This window comes from Python bivittatus, unplaced genomic scaffold (genome assembly GCF_059951505.1).
Source record: "Python bivittatus isolate LINGU-HERP-01145 unplaced genomic scaffold, Pbiv_v1 ctg000340_np1212, whole genome shotgun sequence".
In the NCBI taxonomy this organism is placed as follows: domain Eukaryota; kingdom Metazoa; phylum Chordata; class Lepidosauria; order Squamata; family Pythonidae; genus Python; species Python bivittatus.
The window spans coordinates 19,917,846-19,939,548 of NW_028277056.1; the positions used below are offsets into that span (position 1 = coordinate 19,917,846).

Below are 21,703 nucleotides of genomic sequence, written 5' to 3' on the forward strand. Positions count from 1 at the left end.
TCACAACATTAACAACAATATAACAATAAATACATAATTGGCAGTTGAGATAAAACCCCAAACAACCATCAACATAATCAGCTCATGGGTCTGCCATACACTCTGACCTCCAATGCTTTCGAACATGGGGAATGTTTCAGTAACTTAAAAACCTGAAATGAAATTGTTGCCTGTTAAGTCAAGCAAGTTACCGTCACCTGCTATGCATAATATTTGGAATAAAAATACCTACATGCATAATATATATATATATATATATATATATATATATATATATATATATATAGTATAATTAGTATACCTTATACCTATATATAATTAGTATATATAAATATATATATATATTAAACAAGGGCCACCTGTTATATATATATAACAGGTGGCTGTTGTTTAGTGACCACTTGTTCAGTGACCATTCAAACGTACAATGGCACTGAATGAGTGGTAGTTATGACCAGTCCTCAGTCCACAAACCAGCTATTGCAGTGAGCTGCAGTCACATGACCATGATTTCCGACGTTTCCTGTCGGCTTCCCACAAGCAAAGTCAATGGGGAAACAGGCAGGAAGTCGGAAGTCACGATCACATGAGGTCCTCACTTAACCACCCAAATGGTCCTTGCTTAATGACAGCAATCAGGACTGCCAAAACTGCCATAGCTAAGCGGTGCGGTCATATGACATCACGCTTTACGACCGCATTGCTCAGCAACGGCAATTCCAGTTCCAGTTGCTGTTGTAAGCTGAGGACTACCTGTATATGTACTCAAGTATTTACACTTCATATTGCAATTGTATCAATTTCTAAATTCTCTTATTCTAATTATGTCCTTTTTGATTCTTTAACCATTTTTTAATTTCAAGCTCTATCAGGACAGAGAACCAAGGGCCCTCTAGATGTCTGAGAACTACAACATGCCAGGACATGCTAGCTGGGAGCTTGAGTTCAGAAACATCTGGACTACCACAGATTCCTGTTTCATTCAAAGTGTTATGAAGGACTGCTTATTTTAGCTCAGTTGTGCATACCCTTTTGACAGCTGGGTAACACTCCTGAAATAAGGGACAGAGCAGGTGGAATACGTGATAACCTAAAGTAGACATTGCTGCATCTCACATATGGGTGGGAAAGATTTTCCATTCCTCTCCTAATTTTTTAGAGGAGGATCATAATTTTAATATGTTATTTCAGGACTTACACTACAATTTAGTCTCTTTCCTCCTCAACGCAGCAAGAAATCATGCTGCTTTTTCCTACCAGTCAGCATTGGGAGAGTTGTTGGGGGCATCACAAAAGAGAGGTTTAAGGCCAAAGATGACCCTGGGCTTCCGGATCCCCATCTCTGTTCTAGTCATTCAGTAAGAACTCAGAACAGAACAGTAAAATGTATTTATCAAATGTTGCTAACAATATTACTATTTAGCCTTGCTCTTATCCACGTTAATGGTAAAGCTTCCATTAATTTAATGATCCTGACTAAGATCATTTACAAACTAGTGATTTAGAGCATCCTCAGAGCATTACCCAGCTATCCTTGAAATATTATAAAGCCTGTCCTCATTACTGTTATTTGACACAATTATAGTTGGACAATTCTAGAATGTGCTATTTATTGCTAGTGAGACAATAACCTAAAGTTTTTATTTTGAGAAAATAAAGATCAAACTAATTTAAATTAGACTCTGTTAGTAGGTCACTCTCTAATTTTTCTCTAATTATTCCTAGTTATTCTTACTCTTAACTTATTTTGTGCATACCCAATAATAAGAGAGTTTACTTATTTGTTATGGTATGAAACCAAAAACAAGCATAAAATAATAATAAAGAAATCATACCAAGGACAATGATGATCCATTTTCAGTACACATCTAAAAAAAAAAAGGAAGACATTTGAATCAATGCAAAGGTGATCAAAGAATATTAGTATGTCGTCCCCCCCCCCAATAAATATATCTAATCTCAATCTCTCAAAGCCTATTCAAGCATTGTAACATCTTGGAAACCATTGATCACTCCACCTCTGCCTCCCCTCCCCCCAGTTTGTTTTTAGCAGCCAGGGCTAAACAAAATATTGCAAGGCAGACTCACAGAGTTCTCCCATGTCCTTTCTTTCACAATGAAACACAGTCAAGAGAATCTGAACACAGATATAGCTTGAGAAAGGAGAGGCATGCTTAATCCTCAGAGTTATTTCCTCACTCAATCCACTTTCCAACTGGGAGAAGAAATTGATAGAGGGGTGCATGAATGTGTGTATATTCTCTTGTATATGGAAGAACAATAAAGAGGCATTTGGCACAGAAAAATGGTATGGGGAAAGAGGAGAAAGCAGCGCCCTCCCCACTTAAGTTTGCCATTCTTCCACATGCCTACTCTTCTACTGCTACCCTTCATTTTCAGGTCAGGGGAAGGATTTTTTTCATGCATCTGATGTTTACAACCATTCATTCATATTAAAATGTTAAGTCATCTGTGAAAATGGCTACTACAACGCATCACACTCAGCTTCTAAAGACTATCCTTTCCCAATCCTATATTTATAGTATGTAGTATACTCTAAAGCAGATTATTGTAGCGCAGCAGCATTAATGATATGTTGAATGCATGTTCTATTAACGGTTATTCAGCTGGTGGTTGTAATGCTGACCCAGGAATTCAAAAGGTTGTGGGAAGGAGTACTATGGGCTGTATATTGCCAGGAAAGCAGAGCAGTGAAGAGAATGAAGTAGAACTCCTGTCTTCAGTCACAAACTCAAAAGCATACATTATATGGGAGGTAACTGGCTTATCTTTAACTTAAAAAATAAAATAAAGTACAGCACAGCCATGGGTACATAATTTGCTTTGAAATGTGGCATTGAGGGGTTATTTAACTTTTCCTTTCTATATAATTTTTTACCTCCATGTTCCCAATATGTGCATTCTGAATGTGTGTCAGTATTGCATTCTCTAAGCTGGCAGGGTGCAGCAACAATATATTGACTTTCCAAGGTAACTTGCACAGAATATTAGGAGCATGCTTGGGGCAAACATGAGTTTTGGTTGTGGTTGTAATAAGAGGTTTTCTTTCCTTATGATCAGCAGTGAATGCTGCATGTGGGACTGCACTATGATGAAGACTGGTAACATAGTCTATACTTTCCTATATCACTAAAAACATTATGTGAAAGCTTCAAATGACTAAAGTCACGATGGGTGGTGAAGAATGATATCTATGGACTACCTTGTGACAACCATGGCAAATGAAATATTACATCTTGAAATGTAAAAGGAGTAGATGATACAGAACATGGATTAACTAATGAAATGAAATTGTATGAAGTGAAAATTAGTATGTTATGTGTCTGTGAAACTAACAGAAAATAGAACCGAATGAAGGTGGCCTAATCTTATGTAGTGGAGTTAATGAATATGTGCAGGGATTTGAAGATGTAATTATGAATGAAAGTGCTAAAATGTATGTCAAAAAGTATGAATTGGTGCCATCTAGACTGTTGTGGATGTGCATGAAAGTAGGAATCCATAGGTTGCTGATAGCTGATTCTACATTCCAGTGAATGAACATAATGAAAGGTAAGGGTTTCAAACATAAGTTTATAATGCAAGAGAATGAATATAAATTGAAAAGCTTGATTGATCTGGTAGCTTATCATGCTATCATAAAAAATGAGAGAATTCATGAATATTACAAAGGAAATAAGGAGTTCAGAATGTGGGACAGACCATTATCTGGTAATGTCAAGAGTGAATCTTGGGAAAAAATGGACATGGAAGAAAACAGAAGTGAAAGAAGTATGAGCAAAAGTAGAATGACTGCTTGAAGTATGAGTCAAGTATAAGAATGTTTTAGAAGAGAGATTAACCTCCCAACAGAATGAATGGAAAACAAAACTAAGAAAAAACAGTGTGGAAACTGCTTGGAACCAAGTGAAAAGGGAGAGTACCAAATAAGTACTTTATATTAATGGGAATATGAAAAAGGATGCTTTGTGGAATGATGAACTGAAAGAGACTGTGGATGGGGAAAATGGATACAATATAGAAATACACTATGTAATGGGTTTAGAGAGAAAAAGATGGTTGTGAAGAATCTCAACTACAGCAAGGAACAGTTAAGTTTAAAAGAGGTAGAGAAAACACAGAACAGTTCTAATGGAGATAAAAACACTGTTTTGAAAGTAGGTGAAGAGGCTTAAACACGGAACTTTCAACAGAGTGAATGAAATTAAAAATGAAAGTGATGAAATGCTTTGAGCATTAAACTGAAAAGAAGAAATGCTGGAAGGAGTATTTTAGACAGTTGCATGGGAATTACATTGGTATGTATCACAGAGTGGAACTGAAACAATGTTCTATGTTGTCAATGAGCATGGAGGGAGAAGAGGTAAAGTGATAGGTAGCGATAGGGAGAAAGAGACCGTGGCCCATAAGTGGCCTATTAAACATGGCTTGGATGGCTATCAGTGAGAAAGAGACAGTGCATGGGTAGGGGGCAGTGCACAAGGTCACCTATTGAGCATGGGTTGGGTGACCAGGAGGGAAAAGGAGGAGGTAGCCTGTAGCAGCAGGGGGGCCCAGGATCCATGGCTTAGTCTGCTAAGCCATCTGCAAAAGAAAATATAATGGAGAATGGTTAGATACAATGGACTTGTCCATTGCTTCCAGAAGTAATCCAAATAATTTACTTGCATATGGAGTCCAATAAAGTTTGTACTGTATTGTTCCCCTATGTAAAGAGAAAGCTAAGCAGCAATGAATACAAAAACTAAACAGGGAGTTGTTTTTTAAGTATGCTTAGGAAGGTGCTTGGAAGAATTTAGATTGAATGGATATGAGAGTTGACAAGGAACAAAATCTGAAGCAATGCAGCTTTATGGCAGGGAGGGAATATGCAGACCAGCTTTTTGCTCTTTAGCAGCTCACTAAGAAATGCATGAATATGAGAAAGTAAGTTTATTGTATGTTTGTTGATTTAGAAAAAGCATATGATAAAGTGAATATACTTGAATCGTGGAATGTTTTGAAAGTTGGTTGCTGAATGTAGTGATATATTATAGACGTAAAGCATGTGTGAGAATAAGTAGAATGCTTAGCAAATGATTCAACAATGAGCAGGAAGCAAGGCAAGAATATGTGATGTCCCCTTTGTTGTTTAATGTATTTCTGGATAAATATATAAGGAATCTTTGTGATGATGTCAAAGATGTATTGATTGGGGACATAAGATATACATGTATTTTGTATGCAGATGATAAAATATTGTTGGCTGAGAACCCTAGTGATTTGCAGTGAATGTTACATAGTTTGTATGATGCGCTAAGAAATACTGGTTTGAAATTAATGTATCAAAGACTAATCTGGGACTATACCATCTTTGGTGCTGGATGGGGTGGTACTACCCCAGACAGATCCGGTGTGCAATCTGGGGGTCCTCCTAGACTTGTGACTCCTGCTCAAAGAGCAGGTGGCAGTCATGGCTAGGAGGGCCTTTGCACAGCTTCGTGTTGGGCACCAATTGTGTCCCTTCCTGGACTGGGAGGCTTGCTCAGTCGCTCATGCCCTAGTCACCTCCAGATTGGACTACTATAATGCACTCTACATGGAGCTGCCCTTGAAGCATATCTGGAAGCTTCAACTAGTGCAGAATGCAGCAGCGCAGGCAGTTATGTGTGCTCCTAGAAGAGCTCATATTACACCTCTGCTTTGTGAGTTGCATTGGCTACCAGTTTGCTTCAGGGTTCAATTCAAGATGCTGGTTTTGACCTTTAAAGCCTTTCATGGCATGGGGCCGGGCTATCTGAGGGACCACCTCTCCCTGATTACATCAGCCCATCCTATTAGATCTGGCAGGGAAGGTATGCTATGTGTTCCATCGGCCAGGAACTTGAATTTGGTGGATCCAGGAGGCAGGCCTTCTCTGCCATGGCTCCCTCCTTGTGGAACATTCTGCCTCCTGAAGTGAGGCTCACCCCTTCCCTGCTGTCGTTTAGGAAGTCCCTCAAGACCTGGCTATGTTGTCAGGCCTGGGGGTCTTTGGGAACCAGAGGCATTCTTAGATGGCTCCACTGCAATTGATATTGTGTTCTCTCCGTGGGGTTTACATATTTTAAAATTTAAAATTTTGATAGTTTTTATTTTATGTTTATGATTGATTTTATTCATCTGTTAGTTAATTGTTGTATGCCACCCAGAGTTGCTTGTGTGAGATGAGCGGCTATATAAATATGACATATAAATAAATAAATAAATAAATAAAGTCATCGTGTTTGACAGGGATAACAGAATGAATTATTGCAAGTTACACATAAATGGCAAAACCTAGATTAAGCGTATGAATTTGTGTACTTTAGTAGAATGTTTACTAAAGATGGGAAAACATGGAGAAATTTTAAGGTGTGCCTATGCTGGTAGACAGGCAGTGAGTATGATACATTCTGTTGTGGGAATGTTCGTTGAAAGAAGTTAACATGGCTGTATATAAAGCACGTTTCTGCCTACTGTGTCATATGGCAGTGAGAGTTGGGTATATCAGGAAAACATTAAGTGGAATGCAGCGAGAATCACGTACTTAAATATGTGTAGTAAAACAAGAGAAAGAATCAAGAATGAATGGGTGATGTGGATTGAATACAAGATGAGTGACTAGTACAAAAGAATGCTAAGGTGGTTGGTAATATGGAAACAATTAGGATTGAACTGCAGAGCAACTTTATGAAGGGTGAGTGAATGGACTGAATGAAAGAGGAAGACCAAGAAGGTTGTGATTGGATGGAGTTGATGAGATTCTCAAGGTGAGAATACTGAAGCATGAAAGGCAATGTATAAAGTGGTTATGGATACGGAAGATAGAATGGTTTGGAAGAGAAAAGTATGGAGAGGCATATGAATGGTGTTAGATTTAGTCACATTTCCTTTTCTTACCTCATGCTTTTAATTACTTTGGCTTACTATTTACTTCCTTTCCGTACTTGGTATACCATTGCTTACCTTGAAAGGGAATAGTGTGATGGGTATGTATGTATGTATGCTCCCAATACAGTGCTTTCAGAGACTTGGCAATGCACCCACAAGGGGCCCAAGACATCCCTGGGAAAATACAAAAAGAAAGAAAAAAGACTTTCCCCAAGCTGCCATCTTTAAGCTTTTTGGGTGGTGGGGATGGAAATGAAAGAGGGGAAGAGGAATCTAGGGGACAGAATACAGTGAAGATGCTGCCTTCAGGGAAATGAATAAAGTGGGGTCATGAAGAATCAGGTCCACTTGCATTATGGTGTTTGAGCTCCATGGGATAGGTATGGGGAACAAAAACAGAAAGGCTAAATGAAATGTGCAAATTGCCTCAGCCTCTGCTTCACTCCTATCAGAGTGAAGAGGGTTCCTGTGAAGACACTCCCAAAAGCGAGATGGGAAAGGAAGTAATTGAAAGAAGGGAGTAATGAAAGAAATGGACAGATTCAATAAATTTCCTATTCATCCAACTGGACACATGTAATCTCTTTCTCACTTTCACGTGATGGACCTAGAACAGAGATTAGCTGGAAAATATGGGGTACAAAAAGATTTGGGGGCCAATGGGAAAGGGAGGAATAAGACTGTAAATAGCTGCTTCTTGTGTACAAAATTTTAAAGTCAACTGTCTTGAACTTGCATTATTTGTACATGAGAACCCCTCAGGGACACTGCGAATCACATCCACCTCTGTTTTAACTGCAAAAAGTACAAATTCAGTAGTAGTATAGCATATGGATTGGAGACATGAATCTGTCTGAGCCCTTTGGATTTTAAAGAGTTTTCTCTGAAAGCACCATCAGGAAAATTCATGAGTATCTGAGCAATCAATGTTTCTATGCCATGGCAACACTGACATACACCAGACTGTGATTTTTGTTTGCAGTCACTGCGTAACATTACCAACGTAAACATAATTTGACTGCAATTTTGGGTAACCATGGCTCCCAACGCTTGCTTGTTTGGGAATGATAAGCAAGGCATCTCAGCATGGAAAGCATGATAAACAAATATTGAGATTCCTGAATGAGTTTATCTGTTCTGCTCACAGAAAGACCCAAATGAATGTCACTGAGCAGTGCGCACCAATGCTGGTTATGCTGGTTAGTTGATAAGATGGAACATTTCAAACGGAATTTCCAGAATTCTAGAAAAAAATGGTTTGTCGTGATACACAAACACTGTAGAGGCTGTACTTATTCATATGCTAGTTTAAAATAAATCATAATTATTGGCTTAAATTGATGTGTGTAATGGATGAGCCTCATCCTGGGAAAACCACTTTCATGATCATGGTATTGCCACTGAATCCAACAGGTACTCTGCCTCCCCTATGGCATATTTAACTAAACTCGAAGTACCTAAACACCAGAGGCCTTTCCTCTGGTACGATGTCATGCCTTCCCCTCAGCTGTCCTTGAAAGCTAATACAGGAAGATTCCTTACCCAGACAGACGATGCCCCTGTGACTCTGGACACACAGAAACAACAGAACATGTGCTTCTCCAGTGGCTGTATTACAGAGACGTTTGTACTAGCCTCACTTCACCATTACTGTATAAATACCCAGGGTGCACAGGACAATTCTACACCTCCCTGCTGCTTTCAGATACCAACCCTGCTACAACATACAATGTTGCTAGGTTCTGTGTACCAGTGCTTAAAATTTGTCGGACGATGACTCATGCCATAAACTACACTTAATGAGCATCTAGTTCGCCATACTAGAGTGCTCTGTAATTTGATAGTCTTCCACATACTAACCTGTATCTTCTCCTACACCCATCTAATCCTCCTACCCCACCTTTTAGATTATTTACACTCTTGTTTTTTTATATATACTTTCTGTTTTAATATATTTTTATATCTTCTAGCTTCTTGTATACTTTATGTATCTTCTATGCTTTTTAATTGACTGTACCCCATCTTCCTTATGCTGGTCTATGACCATATCTGATTGATTGATGTGTGAACCAGACCATGTAAATTACCAATAAGTGGATGTTTAATCAAGTAAGACTTATTAAAGTGCTCTAGGTATTTCATATATACACATACACACATACACACATACATATGTATTATCATGGAACACAGAATACATAGATTAATCTGATTGTTTTCTTCTCTTCCTCCCTTACTCTCTGTAATGCCTGTTCCTTTACCTGAACATTTTTTTAAAGACACAATTTATAATAAAACCACAATCATTATATACTTCTTCATAGGAAAGAGAACGGCTCATGGTTATACATTATTCTTAGTGCTGATAATATAGTTAGTACAAACTCATGAAAAATATAACTAGGATGGGGGACACCCAGGTTCAAACCCATTCTCAGCCATGGAAGGTCACTGTGTGAATCTGGATCTGTCAATCTCTCTCATATAAATGTAACAAATTAATTAAATGAGTTTTGATACTTTTTCCCATTTGCAAAACAGATTATTAAGAAGAAACATCATATACAGGTAGTCCTCGAGTTACGACGGCAATGGGGACTGAATTCTTTACTAAGCGATGTGGTTGTAAAGTGCGATGTCACATGACCACATCACTTAGTGACAGTAATCCAGGCAGTCCTGGTTGTTGTCATAACCTAAGAGTGTGGGTCATTAAGCAGGAAGTGGCAGGAACCCCAGATAAGGAGCGCAGGAGTGACCGGGGGGGAGCTCCTGGGAGGCTGGCGCAGGCTGCGCATGAGTTGGGGAGGAAAGTGCTAGGGAGGCCCAGGAAGGAGGGTGTGGGGTGTGTGCAAGTGCAGGGAGGTCTGGGAAAGAGGGCACAGGGTGCGTGTAAGTGCAGGGAGGCCTGAGGAGGAGGGCACAGTGCAGTGTGCAGGAAGAGGGGGCGACTTACCAAAGCAACTTGCGACCTTCCCTGCCAGCTTTCCCATTGACTTTGATTGTGGGAAGCTGGCAGGGAAGGTTGTAAATGGAGATCATGTGACCATGGGATGCTGCTGCAACTGTCATAAGTGAGAGCTGGTTGCCAAGCACATGAATTGTGATTACGTGACTGCGGGGGCACTGCAATGGCCAGAATTTCGAGGACTGATTGTAAGTACCACTCATTCAGTGCCGTCGTAACTCTGAACAGTTGCTGAACAAGTGGTCGATAAGCAAGGACTACCTGTATGTGGAAATCTGTGACTTCAGGTCTGAAGATATGCTTGAAAACATAGACTCATCAATCCAACCTAGAATTGGTATATACTTACAGGTCACAGGCAGAACAGTGATGACATCGATCAGGTTTGATTAGCTGGCATCTATCACAGTACCTAATAGCTAAATTGAAACAAAGTCAAGATGTGAAATGTGAAGCTTTAAAATTAGGAGTTTAGAGCTTTCCTACTTCTCAAAAAAGGATTTATAAGAATTCAGAATATAAATAGGGCAGCTATACAAGTAGTCCTCAACTTAAAACCACAATAGGGACTACAAAACTCATCATTAAGCAGTGCAGTTGTTAAGCAAGGCATCATGTGACTGCACCTGATTTTACGACCTTTTTTGCCAGAGTCAAGTGAATCACTGCAGTCATTAAGTGAATCACATGGTCGTTAAGCAAATCACGTGGTTGTTAAGTGAATCACACAGTTCCCCCTTGACTTTGCTTGTCAGAAGCTGGCTGGGAAGATCACAAATGGGGATCATGTGACCCTGGGACGCTGCAACCATTGTAAATACATGCTGGTTGCCAAGTGCCCCAATTTTGATCACGTGACTGTGGGGACGCTGCAATAGTTGTAAGTGTGTGGATTCCTCATAAGTCACTTTTTCAGCCCTGTCATAACTTTGAATGGTTGTTAAACAAGTCAAGGGCTACCTGTATCTTAAAAATGAATGGGTATATAGTAATACGAGAATTCTCCAACAGCTATTATTTATTTATTTGTTTAAATTTATTGGCTGCCCAATTTCAGTACAGAGTTGTTCATTTACAACTGCTGTGAAATAACAGTAAAGCAATCTATCTGTATATCTACTGATGGAAAGGTGAAACATTAATATAGCTTAAACAGTATCTGGAACAGTTCTTGATTCCCCCCCCCCCTTTTTTAGGTTGTATACCATCCAGAGTCACAACTATGAGAGAAGCACCTGATAAATTTTATAAACAAACAAATAAATACTGAGCTACCCATGCAAAACTTTCAAAGGGAAAGGAAACTAGGATTTCCCTCACATCTTAAATAGGAAAATACTACTGTCCTTTTTCAGTACCATAAAATGCCAGAAACAGCTTTGGAAACAGTGGGTCTCCAGGATCCTTTGACTGGATGAATGCTATACATGCAGTTAGTGGAGGGGCGCCTGCAACTCAGCCTAGCTAAGGAACATTTTAGCACTATTCACATGATACAGACATCAGGAAGAATGACTGTTTTATTTTAGAAAATTTGTGTGTTGATGTAGAAATAAAGACAAAACGTTTGGTGCGGGTCAAGTGAAGCCAATGCTGATGCCATTCCTAAATGGCTTACCTCTTGATGTTGTTGTAGTATAGACAGGCAGATCTTTAGCAGCTCTTCTTAGAATTTCCTGCTGAGATTCTGGCCTCTCTTCTTTTTCATATTGCTCCTTATCGGTTTTTGATAAGCAAAACTGAAGAAAAGGACAAAAGCATGTTTGTTTTCATGCCATCTGTTAATCATATTTAGGCGATACACACACACACACACAAAGTTTCAGAATTTTTATACATTATTAATTCGAAGAAATATTAAATCAAAATCAAAGACATGACTAGTTTGTATCACCAAACAGATAAAGTAGATGATCCTAACCCAAAATCTATTTCCCCTTTCATCTTTTAGTACTGTAAAAACTTATTTCCTACCTCTCCACATTATTTCTAGGTAAATGACATTATCTAGTAATTATAAATATATTTTTAAGTACATTATCTACACTTCTGCTGGACTCAGCAGTTGCGACTGTCACATAAAATATGCAGTGGCTAGACAGATGGAAACTGCACTGTTCAAATTTATATAATGAACATTTGCACTGGTTGGCTGGAAACAGGATCCCACTAATTAAAACCTCACTTGCCCACAGGGATCAAGAATTGGATGATGAAGACAATTCAGGAATGATGCAGTAATGAAGCTACTAAATAAAAGCATAAGACTGAAGTCCTGGAAAACTTCAGCACTTTGCCAATCCACACTGACAAATTGAGCACTGCAATTATTTTTTATGACAAGTTGCCATCAAGTGGAAAGCATTTCAATACAACAGGATGGTAGCATGGTCTGTGCATTTCATAAAAAGTGACTGAACAAAATTGTAACTCCAATCTAAGTAAATGGCCAGCTTCAAAACAACTTGTGTGTATATACTTGTATCTCTTAAAACCTTATCATCTGTATGAATGCCTATTTAGTATTAGCTATTTGGAAATTGGCTGAAACTGGTTCAGGATCTTCTTATTGCTATTGCTGATTCTAAGTTTTTTAAAAGTATGTAACCACAAATTAAAAACAGGTGGAGTCTAATAAGATGCTGAATACAATTCAACGTGCTGGTTTTGATCAACAACACCTAATTTGCTTGGGTCCTTGTTGTCTATGGCACCACTGTCTCCAGACAGAATCTGCATGCCCAGTGCAATCAATCCAGGAAGTGATGGCTTGGATCCCTTCTCTTTGGATGACAGAAGGGCAGGGCTTGGAAGTAGGCATTTTCCACAGCACCCCTTTTGTTCTGGAATATTCTACCCTGTGAGGTCTGGATGCCCGCCCCCCCCCTTCCAGAGTTTGGGAAAGCTGCAATACTGCTACTATTTCATTAGCCCTTTGTGTCCTCAGGAACCTGTCATATTCTGCTGTTTTAATTATGTATTTTATTTTAACACTTGTTTTTATGATATTTATGATATTTTTATATGAGCATTTGTAAAATTCCACATCTTGAGAATAACAGGTTTCTTTTCTTTTTCTTAAAAGGTTTCCAAGATTTGTGGTTATTAAGGTAGTGTTCGACTCTTTCACATAGGCCTATTAAAATCTAAATGGTGGGAATCTCTTTTGACAGAGAAGGAAATGTCCTCAAATACATACGGCACTTCCCTATAATTGCAGGCATAACGTTTTGTGATCTCCTAACCTTGAGTTTGGCTATGTGAGATAGATTTCAATCTTGCTGTTCTATCTTCCGACAATACATCAGGGATAGTTCACCTGTGGCTCCACAGCTGTATGCAGCCTGTGACCACCTTTGTTCCTTCTAAAAATCACCTGACTGTACCACTGAATTCTGGTGGTACAACTGCCAAAAGTTAAAAGTGTGATATCCTGCAGTTAGAAATCACACCAAAATTACGTATATGCTCTAACAGAGCTTTAGAACAGTCAACAAACAAAACAAAGACTACTTCTATCCCAAAACATCCTGAAATCCTGGCCTTGTCTACATATGACATAGTCCTGCCCACTGCATCATCATCCTGCTTGCTGCAGGCTTTAGTTCCTCTGAAAAACATCAAGTCCATACCTGGCCTCCAAATGGATTGCCCCTATTTATTTTAGACATGTTCAGAAACATAACATTGGAAGGGATCTCAGTCATCATCTAGCCCAGACCTTGATAGTCCCTGGAGACATACACTGAACTAAGCAATAGTTTTTTAACCGTGGTTTATTTATCATTCCAGTTCCAGATCTTTCATGCTACTCATGAGATTTATTTAGCTGTTGTTTACTAAATAAATAACTGGCTAATCAATAAACCAAAATGGCTGAATTCACAATATTGCTAATACGCTATAGCATATATGAACAATAATTACAACCCTTTACAAGTTATCCTGATTAGTTCCTTACAGAAGGGAGGGTCATGTAAGAATGAGCTGGAAAGTTGGTCTAAGGGTTCATAGTTAGAGGATCAGAAATGTCATACCTGTGCTTCATCTAACAAATGTAAAATGGTTATTCATACACATTTGTCCATTTTTTAAAATTTAAAATGCTACACAATATTCTTCCATTACCTATTTTTTTAAAAAAAATTCTCTAAAAACGCACTTCAGGATAACTTTTGAGAGTAAAAGAGAATAAATATATCCAGACCTACAACAGAAAAGACACAGATAATGCTTTGACCCTGAAGAGAACAACTTTAAGTTTTAGCAAAAATATTAACACTGTAGCTGCTGAGTTACAACTGCCTCAGGCTGCATTTTGGTCTACCATAAGACATTGATAAAACAATTATTTTTAGGAAGGGCCGTGTTAAATTTAGATTAGCAAAAGGAATTCCACAGTGCTGTGTCCAGAGAATGTAAGCACATATCTGATTTGCACAAATGTTTCTCCTGTTTGAAGCTGTACAGGAACATACAAATATGGAACGTGGGTCAGAGCATTGATAATGACTTCATACTGATGTTGCACATTTCTACAGTATTTGGATATTGCTTGGGTGCCTTAAAGCTAATAGCACTCCTAAACAAGCATGAGGTTTGTTATTGAGCATAATTGTTAAAATAATTATTACAAAGATGCAGAGACTGTGAATTGGTTTATATTAAGATTATGAAACAGACTACAAAGGCCATCTATCTGAACACTGTATTGTTGGGTTATCTCATCTAAAATAACAAATTATTCAAATTAAAGAAATCTAAATTAAGCTATAGCACTGCAGTAATTTCAGAAAATAATTTTATGATTTTCATTCACGGCACTACAATATAATTTATTAAATGGGAAAGGAAAAACTAAACAAAAAGAAAATTTAACAAATCTTATTTAAAAGCAAGCATTAGTACCAAAAACAATTCAGTAGTAAGAACTGTATAACTTTGCCGATAATAACATTTACCTCATTGGAAGGGGAGGCAGGAAATGTAAAAATAGTCTTCCAATAGGACCACGCAAACATTACAAACGACAGATGAAAAATCACAAGGTAGACAACTGCAATAAAAGTGAAATACAAATACAATGTCAGGGAGTACTGTTAAAAAGAGCAAAAACATTAAAACAAAATTAGGGGAATAATGCAACATTTTCTTTGCCTTACCAGCAAAATAAATTTGGAGACACAATTGTAGAATAGGAGATGGCACAGGACCCTGGCTAATACTCAACAATAAATCAATAATAACAGGGATAATAAAATCTATGATCCATCGTAACAAAAAAATAGATCAGTTCCAATTCAAGTCAAATAACAGTTGTAGATAGCTGGCAAACCAAAATCAGAAGTGGATTAGAAGTCTGCTTGTAAACCAAAGGTTAGCACTATGTGTGAAATTATAGTTATGGATGTTGTTCCACCCTAGAGGCCATTTCAACCACAAATGAATGCTCCAGGCATATGGATTACTGCAATGTGCTCTACATGGGGCTGCCCTGTGGTTCACCCGGGTTTTACCACTGCTGCAGGAGCTGCAGTGGCTTCCAGTTGCTTTCTGGGTCAATTCAAGGTGCTGGCTATCACCTTTCAAGCCTGACACAGCACAGGGCCAGGTTACTTGTGGGACCACCTCTCCCTGAGGGTATCTGCCCTCCTACTAGGTTAGATAAGGTGGGCGTGCTCCAGGTCCCTTCCCTTAAATGTTGCCACCTGATGGGATCTCGGAGGTGTGCCTTTTTGGTGGCTGCCCCAGCCCTTTGGAATATCTTCCCACCTGAGATCTGAGGGATACCCTTTGAGCCTTCCATGAAGACCTGGTTCTTCCCCCAAACATTAGGCTAGGGTGGGGGATGAGCTGGAGGCTGTTTGGTCTGGTGCTGGGGGAGGTTACTTCTGTTTTAAGATGTGTTTTTATGGATTGTTGTGAGCCACCTAGAATCATTATATGAGATAGGTGGCTATATAAATCTGTAAATAAATAAATGTTGCTGAAATTATGGTATCAGCTACCCTATGGTAGCTTTCCCAAATAATCTCCTGTGAACTGAGGGTTTTTACAGTTACTGATAAAAGTAGAAGCTGTTAAAAACATAGGAGTGGACCCAAGCTGTAAACAGCTGCAGACATCCCTACTGAAAAGAACATTTTGAAAATTACAAGTTGCTTGGGAGGAATGGCCTTCCTACTGAATTTTAACCCATTTTGTAATGCCTAAACTAACAATGTTCCTTTCTTTTCTTCCTTGTCCAGTTAACTATTCCAATCATCCCACCCACTTTTGTTCTACCTCCTTTTCCTTCTCTTTCTCCTTAGTAGAGTCATTCTTTCTCTCCATCTTGTTTTTTCCCTTAATTTTTACTGTTTCTGCTGGATGGAAAAAAGAAGTAATTGTGTGTTGCTATGTATATGAGAGAGAATTGTTGGGGTTACGATGTCTTGTTTTCTAGCCAATTTATTTTCATTTGCAGACATTAATTCAATTATTTTGAGACTACCTGATCTTTCTATGTTTTGAGAATGACTTCTAGCAGGTAACTATACATACAAACACATTGTACACACAAACACACCTGAGATAGATACATACATATATGAGGAGTGGAAATTGCCAGGATTGGTTTCAGCTGATGATGACAACCACAGGAACTAGTCATTGCAATGGAATTTTGTCTTTGCTTATACATTTCTTTTCTGTATCTTTTTCTGGATTTAAAAATCAGGGCTGTCTTCCTTTTAGAAAAACACTGTACTGGTAACACAAACCAATTTTGCCTGAGGTTTTTAAACAGAGCCCCTGAATCAAAGACATGTTTTCCTGCATAAAGAATATATGATGGCTATAATACATGCAATTTGAGTAAATAAATAAGTACATCATTATATTTATTATTACAGGATTTGGAACTGGCAAATTATCATATGTGTTGAAATCCCTGCACTCTTATGAAATCCTTTATGTTCTTCTGTTTTAATGTTGGTTTTAATTAGGTTTTTCATTTGGTTTTAAGGGTCATTGTGTTTTTCCTGTTTTCCTGTATTTTGTTTATTGGTTGTATTATTTGGATGTTTTTAATAATGTAATTGATAAGTGAATGGCTTAGCTAGAACAGATCACATGTGATTTTTTAAATAAAGGGTTCATAAGCTTGCTTGCTCATAATTCTTACACATATACAGACAGCAATAGGGAAATACAAATAGAAATTCATTATTCTGAAACAAAATACATGTGCTATCAGTGTGTGCTTGTTTCTTATCCCAACAAATGTTTCTATAAGCAAAGAGTGATTTATATAAAAATAAGTAACATAATAGTAAATATTACATTGTTAATAAAATGCTATTACAGATAGCCTAAAGATATTTATTCCTTTTAATGATCAAACTAGTACTGAGCAACATTTTAAAAGAGAAGACTGTAATTTATATTGGCACGTATACTGTAAAGGAAATTTTACACTTTTTATGCTGATAGTTTCGCAGCAATTGTGCTCCTAAGGAATCACCAATAAATAGTTACAGCTGAATTTAGATTTGGGAAGATATATTCAAAAACTCTGAATAACAGATGTAAACTTTGTACAGCATCCACAGATGACATTTAAAACTATGGAAGAAATTGTATTTAAGAATTTAATTTAAGAATGTCAGAACATACTGTATAAACAGCCCTGCTGGATCAGCCAAGGCCCATCTTAGTCCAGCATTTTCTCTACAATGGCAACCAGATTCTTCTCACAAGTAGGATATGGAAACATATCCTTCTCTTGCTACTGTTCACCTGCAACTAGTATTAGAAGGCATGCTACCTCCAATCCAGAAGCAACACTGAGTCGAGAATAATGTTTGATAGAGCTCTCCTCTGTGAATTTTTCTAATCTAAGTCTGAGAAGCAAAAGCAAAATCTTTTGTCTTGTCAAGAGCTCCCAGCTAATTTACCAGGCTGCCATGTGCAGCCTGCTGGTTTTTGTACTTTAGGGTTTGTAATCCAACCTCATTTTCTAAATAGGTTTATTTAAGCTACATTAAAAGATAATGGAATGCCAATTACTGCAGCTGGCTTTACCTCTTAAATCCAGAAATTGCTGCTTCAGTGACTGAAGATTTTCCATTTCTAAACCACCACAAATAACCTTCAGGAATTGTGAAAGAAAAGACCCTTTGTAACTAAGTGAGAAAGGGAGGGAAACTGTAGTGGAATACTGAATATTTTATGTTTCTGCCACATTTTCATACCACATGAATAATTGTTGACCTACTTTCCAAGCTGATAAAGGACAAAAGTTTAAGAAGATATAGAATTAGGGGACAGTGCAATCCAAGAAGCATTAGGAGGATCTGTCTGCTCCAATGACATTATGGACCCAGTAGATTTTCTAGGGCAGCCTTGAATACGCACACAGCTTTATGAAACTATAAATGTTACTAGAATAGAAACACATGCTGAAATATTAGTTCTGAGAGCACAAGTGACGTTTTTAACAATATTCCATTTTTTAAAAAACATAGTTAGCTGCCCAGAGTCATGAATTTGAGATGGGCAGCATATACTGTAAATTGACAGAATGAATGAATGAATGAATGAATGAATGAATGAATGAATGAATATATCTACCTGAAGAGTCTGTAAAATTTAATCATTTAAATTAAAACATTTGTGAGAAAGAACTTGACAAAGTATTTTAATTCAAATGCAGTTAAAAAAGCCGAGCTTAATGTCAGTCGAGCAATGATTGTTATACTCAACCATTTTAAATACCTGAATTCAACTGAATTTTAAATTAAGAGGGAAGTGTGTCTGTTTGCATCACTACTACAGATTTAATAGGCAGGAACAGTTATTTTATTATTATAACATTCATAATGATTGGCAATATCTGAACACTGAACAAGAACAGCATCAGATTTCAGAAAAAGAAGGAAAACAAGATCCAAAATTAAGCTATGAGGATTCTAGGTAGATCAGAATATAGATTTGTAAAGGAGGATACACTTCATTTTTTAAAAAATGTATTTATTTGTGACTCTGAGGTGAATGAGGAAATTCAGAGCAGATTTAATTTATTTGAGGAACATATGTGACTAGAAACAAGAAATACATTTGCAAATTAATCTGTTGTAGAATTATTTGATGAGTAACAACCTTAACTTTTTTCTCCTTTTTCGAAGGAGAAGAAAATATTATAGAATCTTACTTTTTATGTCTACCTTTGCATGGTTGGAGTAGGGGGACAACAACTTAAGCCACACTGGAGGTTTTAAATACAGTTCCTTTTGCTTTTCTGGGAAGAGTATTTTCGTTTTTATCACATTTTTATTATGTTTAATTTTTTTTAGTTCAGATTCCTATTCAGTATTTAAATGTTTTCTCTTTATGTACTACTGCTTATCAAGCTTACTACAGCATGAGATGTCTGCTAACTCTGGGAAGCAGAGGTTGAGAAAATTTGTTTATATTATTAAGCAGCTGAAATGTAAATGAACTCAAGTTATAAAAAAGGACAAATTTGTAAAAAGCCATAAAAGTTACAAGTAGACAGTATTATGTTCTAAGAAGCCAATACTCTACCTCACAAACTTTTTTTTTTTTTTTTTGAGGCCTAGAAGCTAGATTAGATAGACCTATATTACTGGATAAAATATGTGGGTTAACTGTTATATTTAATATAAAATCTAAAACTGATCTGGAATGAGAGCATATGAATACTTTGTTTTCTTGGTAATAAAGATAGCTGATACTTTTATTGCTCTGATTAACTTTTATGGCCCTATCAAGAACACTGCTGAAATATTTCATAGAAGTTTTCATGAATTATAGTCTGCACGCTAGCAACATATACTTTCTGCTGGTGATTTTAACTTAATCCAAGATTCTCAGCTAGATAGAAACACTTTAAAAAAACTTTACCTCTTTTCAAAATTGGAAAGTATTGCAAGCATATATATTGAAATTTGTTAACAGGTATTTGACATTTTTAAAATCTACAGCATACAGAATATACTTCTTTTCTCATGAACATCAAAACTATTTTAGATTACATTATTTTTTTAAATTATCCTGTTCTGGTGGATCAAACTGCCAATTTCTAAATAGACCAGACTGCAATCTCAGCTCATGGTCCAGTGACTCTCAGAATGAAGTTTAAAAACTATAAATTAGCCAGGACCTGAATAGCTCCTAAAATTAATGCGCTGTGTATAGTCATTTGAAGTGTGAAGGTCCATGAGTTCAATTCCTAGTAGGGTTTGAACTGCATAGAATAACTTCTAGCTACCCGCATCTGAAGAGGCTCAATGAAGGACGAAACTGGTCACGTGGTGCCTCCTGGTGGTCAGTATAACTGAAAACACCACACAGGATACACTGTGTAAAAATAGAGAAATTCCCTCCCGGGGATGGGCTGGAAGTCATGTGAAGCCTGGTACATGGAAGCATGACATAACAGCTGTATCTTTCTGCTCTGAGGGCTTAGGAAAGATGGCCGGTATATACCATTCTAATTCAAGACAGCATCTAAGTATTTCTCCTAAGACATCCTATTTTGGAATAGATCAAGATCTTTTTTTGAAATAAATAGGGGCTTTACCAGTATGTTAATCCTTTAGGATGTGTTTAAGGCATTTACTCAGAGATCCATTATTGCTACTGCCTCAGCAAAAAAGAGACTTTGAGATTTTAATCTTATATAGCTGGAAAAGATGATTAAAGACTCACTTCTACAAGACAAAAATCCCACAGATGAATTGTATCAAATACTTATAGCAGCTAAGATTAAATTGGGGCTACCATTTTCAGAACAATATGAATATTCTATGAAATATTTTAATCAGATCTATTGGGAATCAGGAGAGAAAGCTGAAAAGTTATTGTCTCACTGATTGAAACAACAGCATTTTATATCTGGAATTCAATGCCAATAATGATCAGTTATGTACTGAGATTGAATCTATCAACTACCAGTTTCATTATTTTTATACTCAGATATATAAACCGGAGACATCAGTAACTGAGCCACAAATTATTAATTTCTTGTAAAATATTGAAATGGGAGAGATCTCACAGGAAAATTTAAAAAATGGCACAACCATTGACGTTACAATAAGTTATAGAGACAATTCAATCAATGAAATTGGGGAAAGTCCTGAAACTGATGGATTTCCAGTTGAACAATATAGAACTTTTATAGATGTATCGGCATCTATATTGTTAGAGATTCACAATCAATTAATCTTTCTATATTACCTCCACTGTTTTATGAGGCCTATATTATAGAAATATTAAAAAGCCTGAAAAAGACCCCACCACAAATACAAGTTATACACTGTTATTTAACATGGATGCTAAAATATTAATTGTAACACTAGCCATGAGACTATAGAAAAGATTGTTGATAATTCACCCATCTCAATCTGTATTTATAAAAAGTACACAGACATTTGATAATATCTGTTTGGCAATTGATATTTTGGACATCATGGCAGATAAATTAGAACAGGCTTTTCTAACCTTGTTGGACACTGAAATGACTTTTAATCCAGTTCAGACTGAATTTAGGAAGTATGTAATAAGAAAACATGGATTTCCATAATATTTTCTTCACTAGATTACAATTTGGTTTCTCAACCCTGTGGCTAGAGTAATTACAAATGGATTTTTTCTTGACCCACCAAGCAATATCGTGGCACCCCAAGGAAGCCCTTGTCTCCTTTAATCCTTAATTTAGTTCTTGAAACTTTAGCTTCTTTCATTAGACAGTCTTAAAATATTACATATGTGGTGGCACTTGATAGTGAATATAAATTGTTTTTATATGCCAATGATATA

At 37.1% G+C, this 21,703-nt stretch overlaps 1 protein-coding gene across 2 annotated transcripts in view; it reads right to left on the reverse strand.

Moving 5' to 3' along the window:
* Positions 1-21,703, reverse strand: part of ZDHHC20 (zDHHC palmitoyltransferase 20) — a 63,937-nt gene that overhangs the window by 24,001 nt on the left and 18,233 nt on the right. For both annotated transcript variants that reach the window (XM_007430604.3, XM_007430603.3), the window contains exons 3-6: positions 14,842-14,936; positions 11,499-11,619; positions 10,230-10,299; positions 1,836-1,868 (exon numbers count right to left, since the gene is read on the reverse strand). In XM_007430604.3, the coding sequence (XP_007430666.1) occupies positions 1,836-1,868; positions 10,230-10,299; positions 11,499-11,619; positions 14,842-14,936 (319 nt within the window). The remainder of the gene's footprint in view (positions 1-1,835; positions 1,869-10,229; positions 10,300-11,498; positions 11,620-14,841; positions 14,937-21,703) is intronic.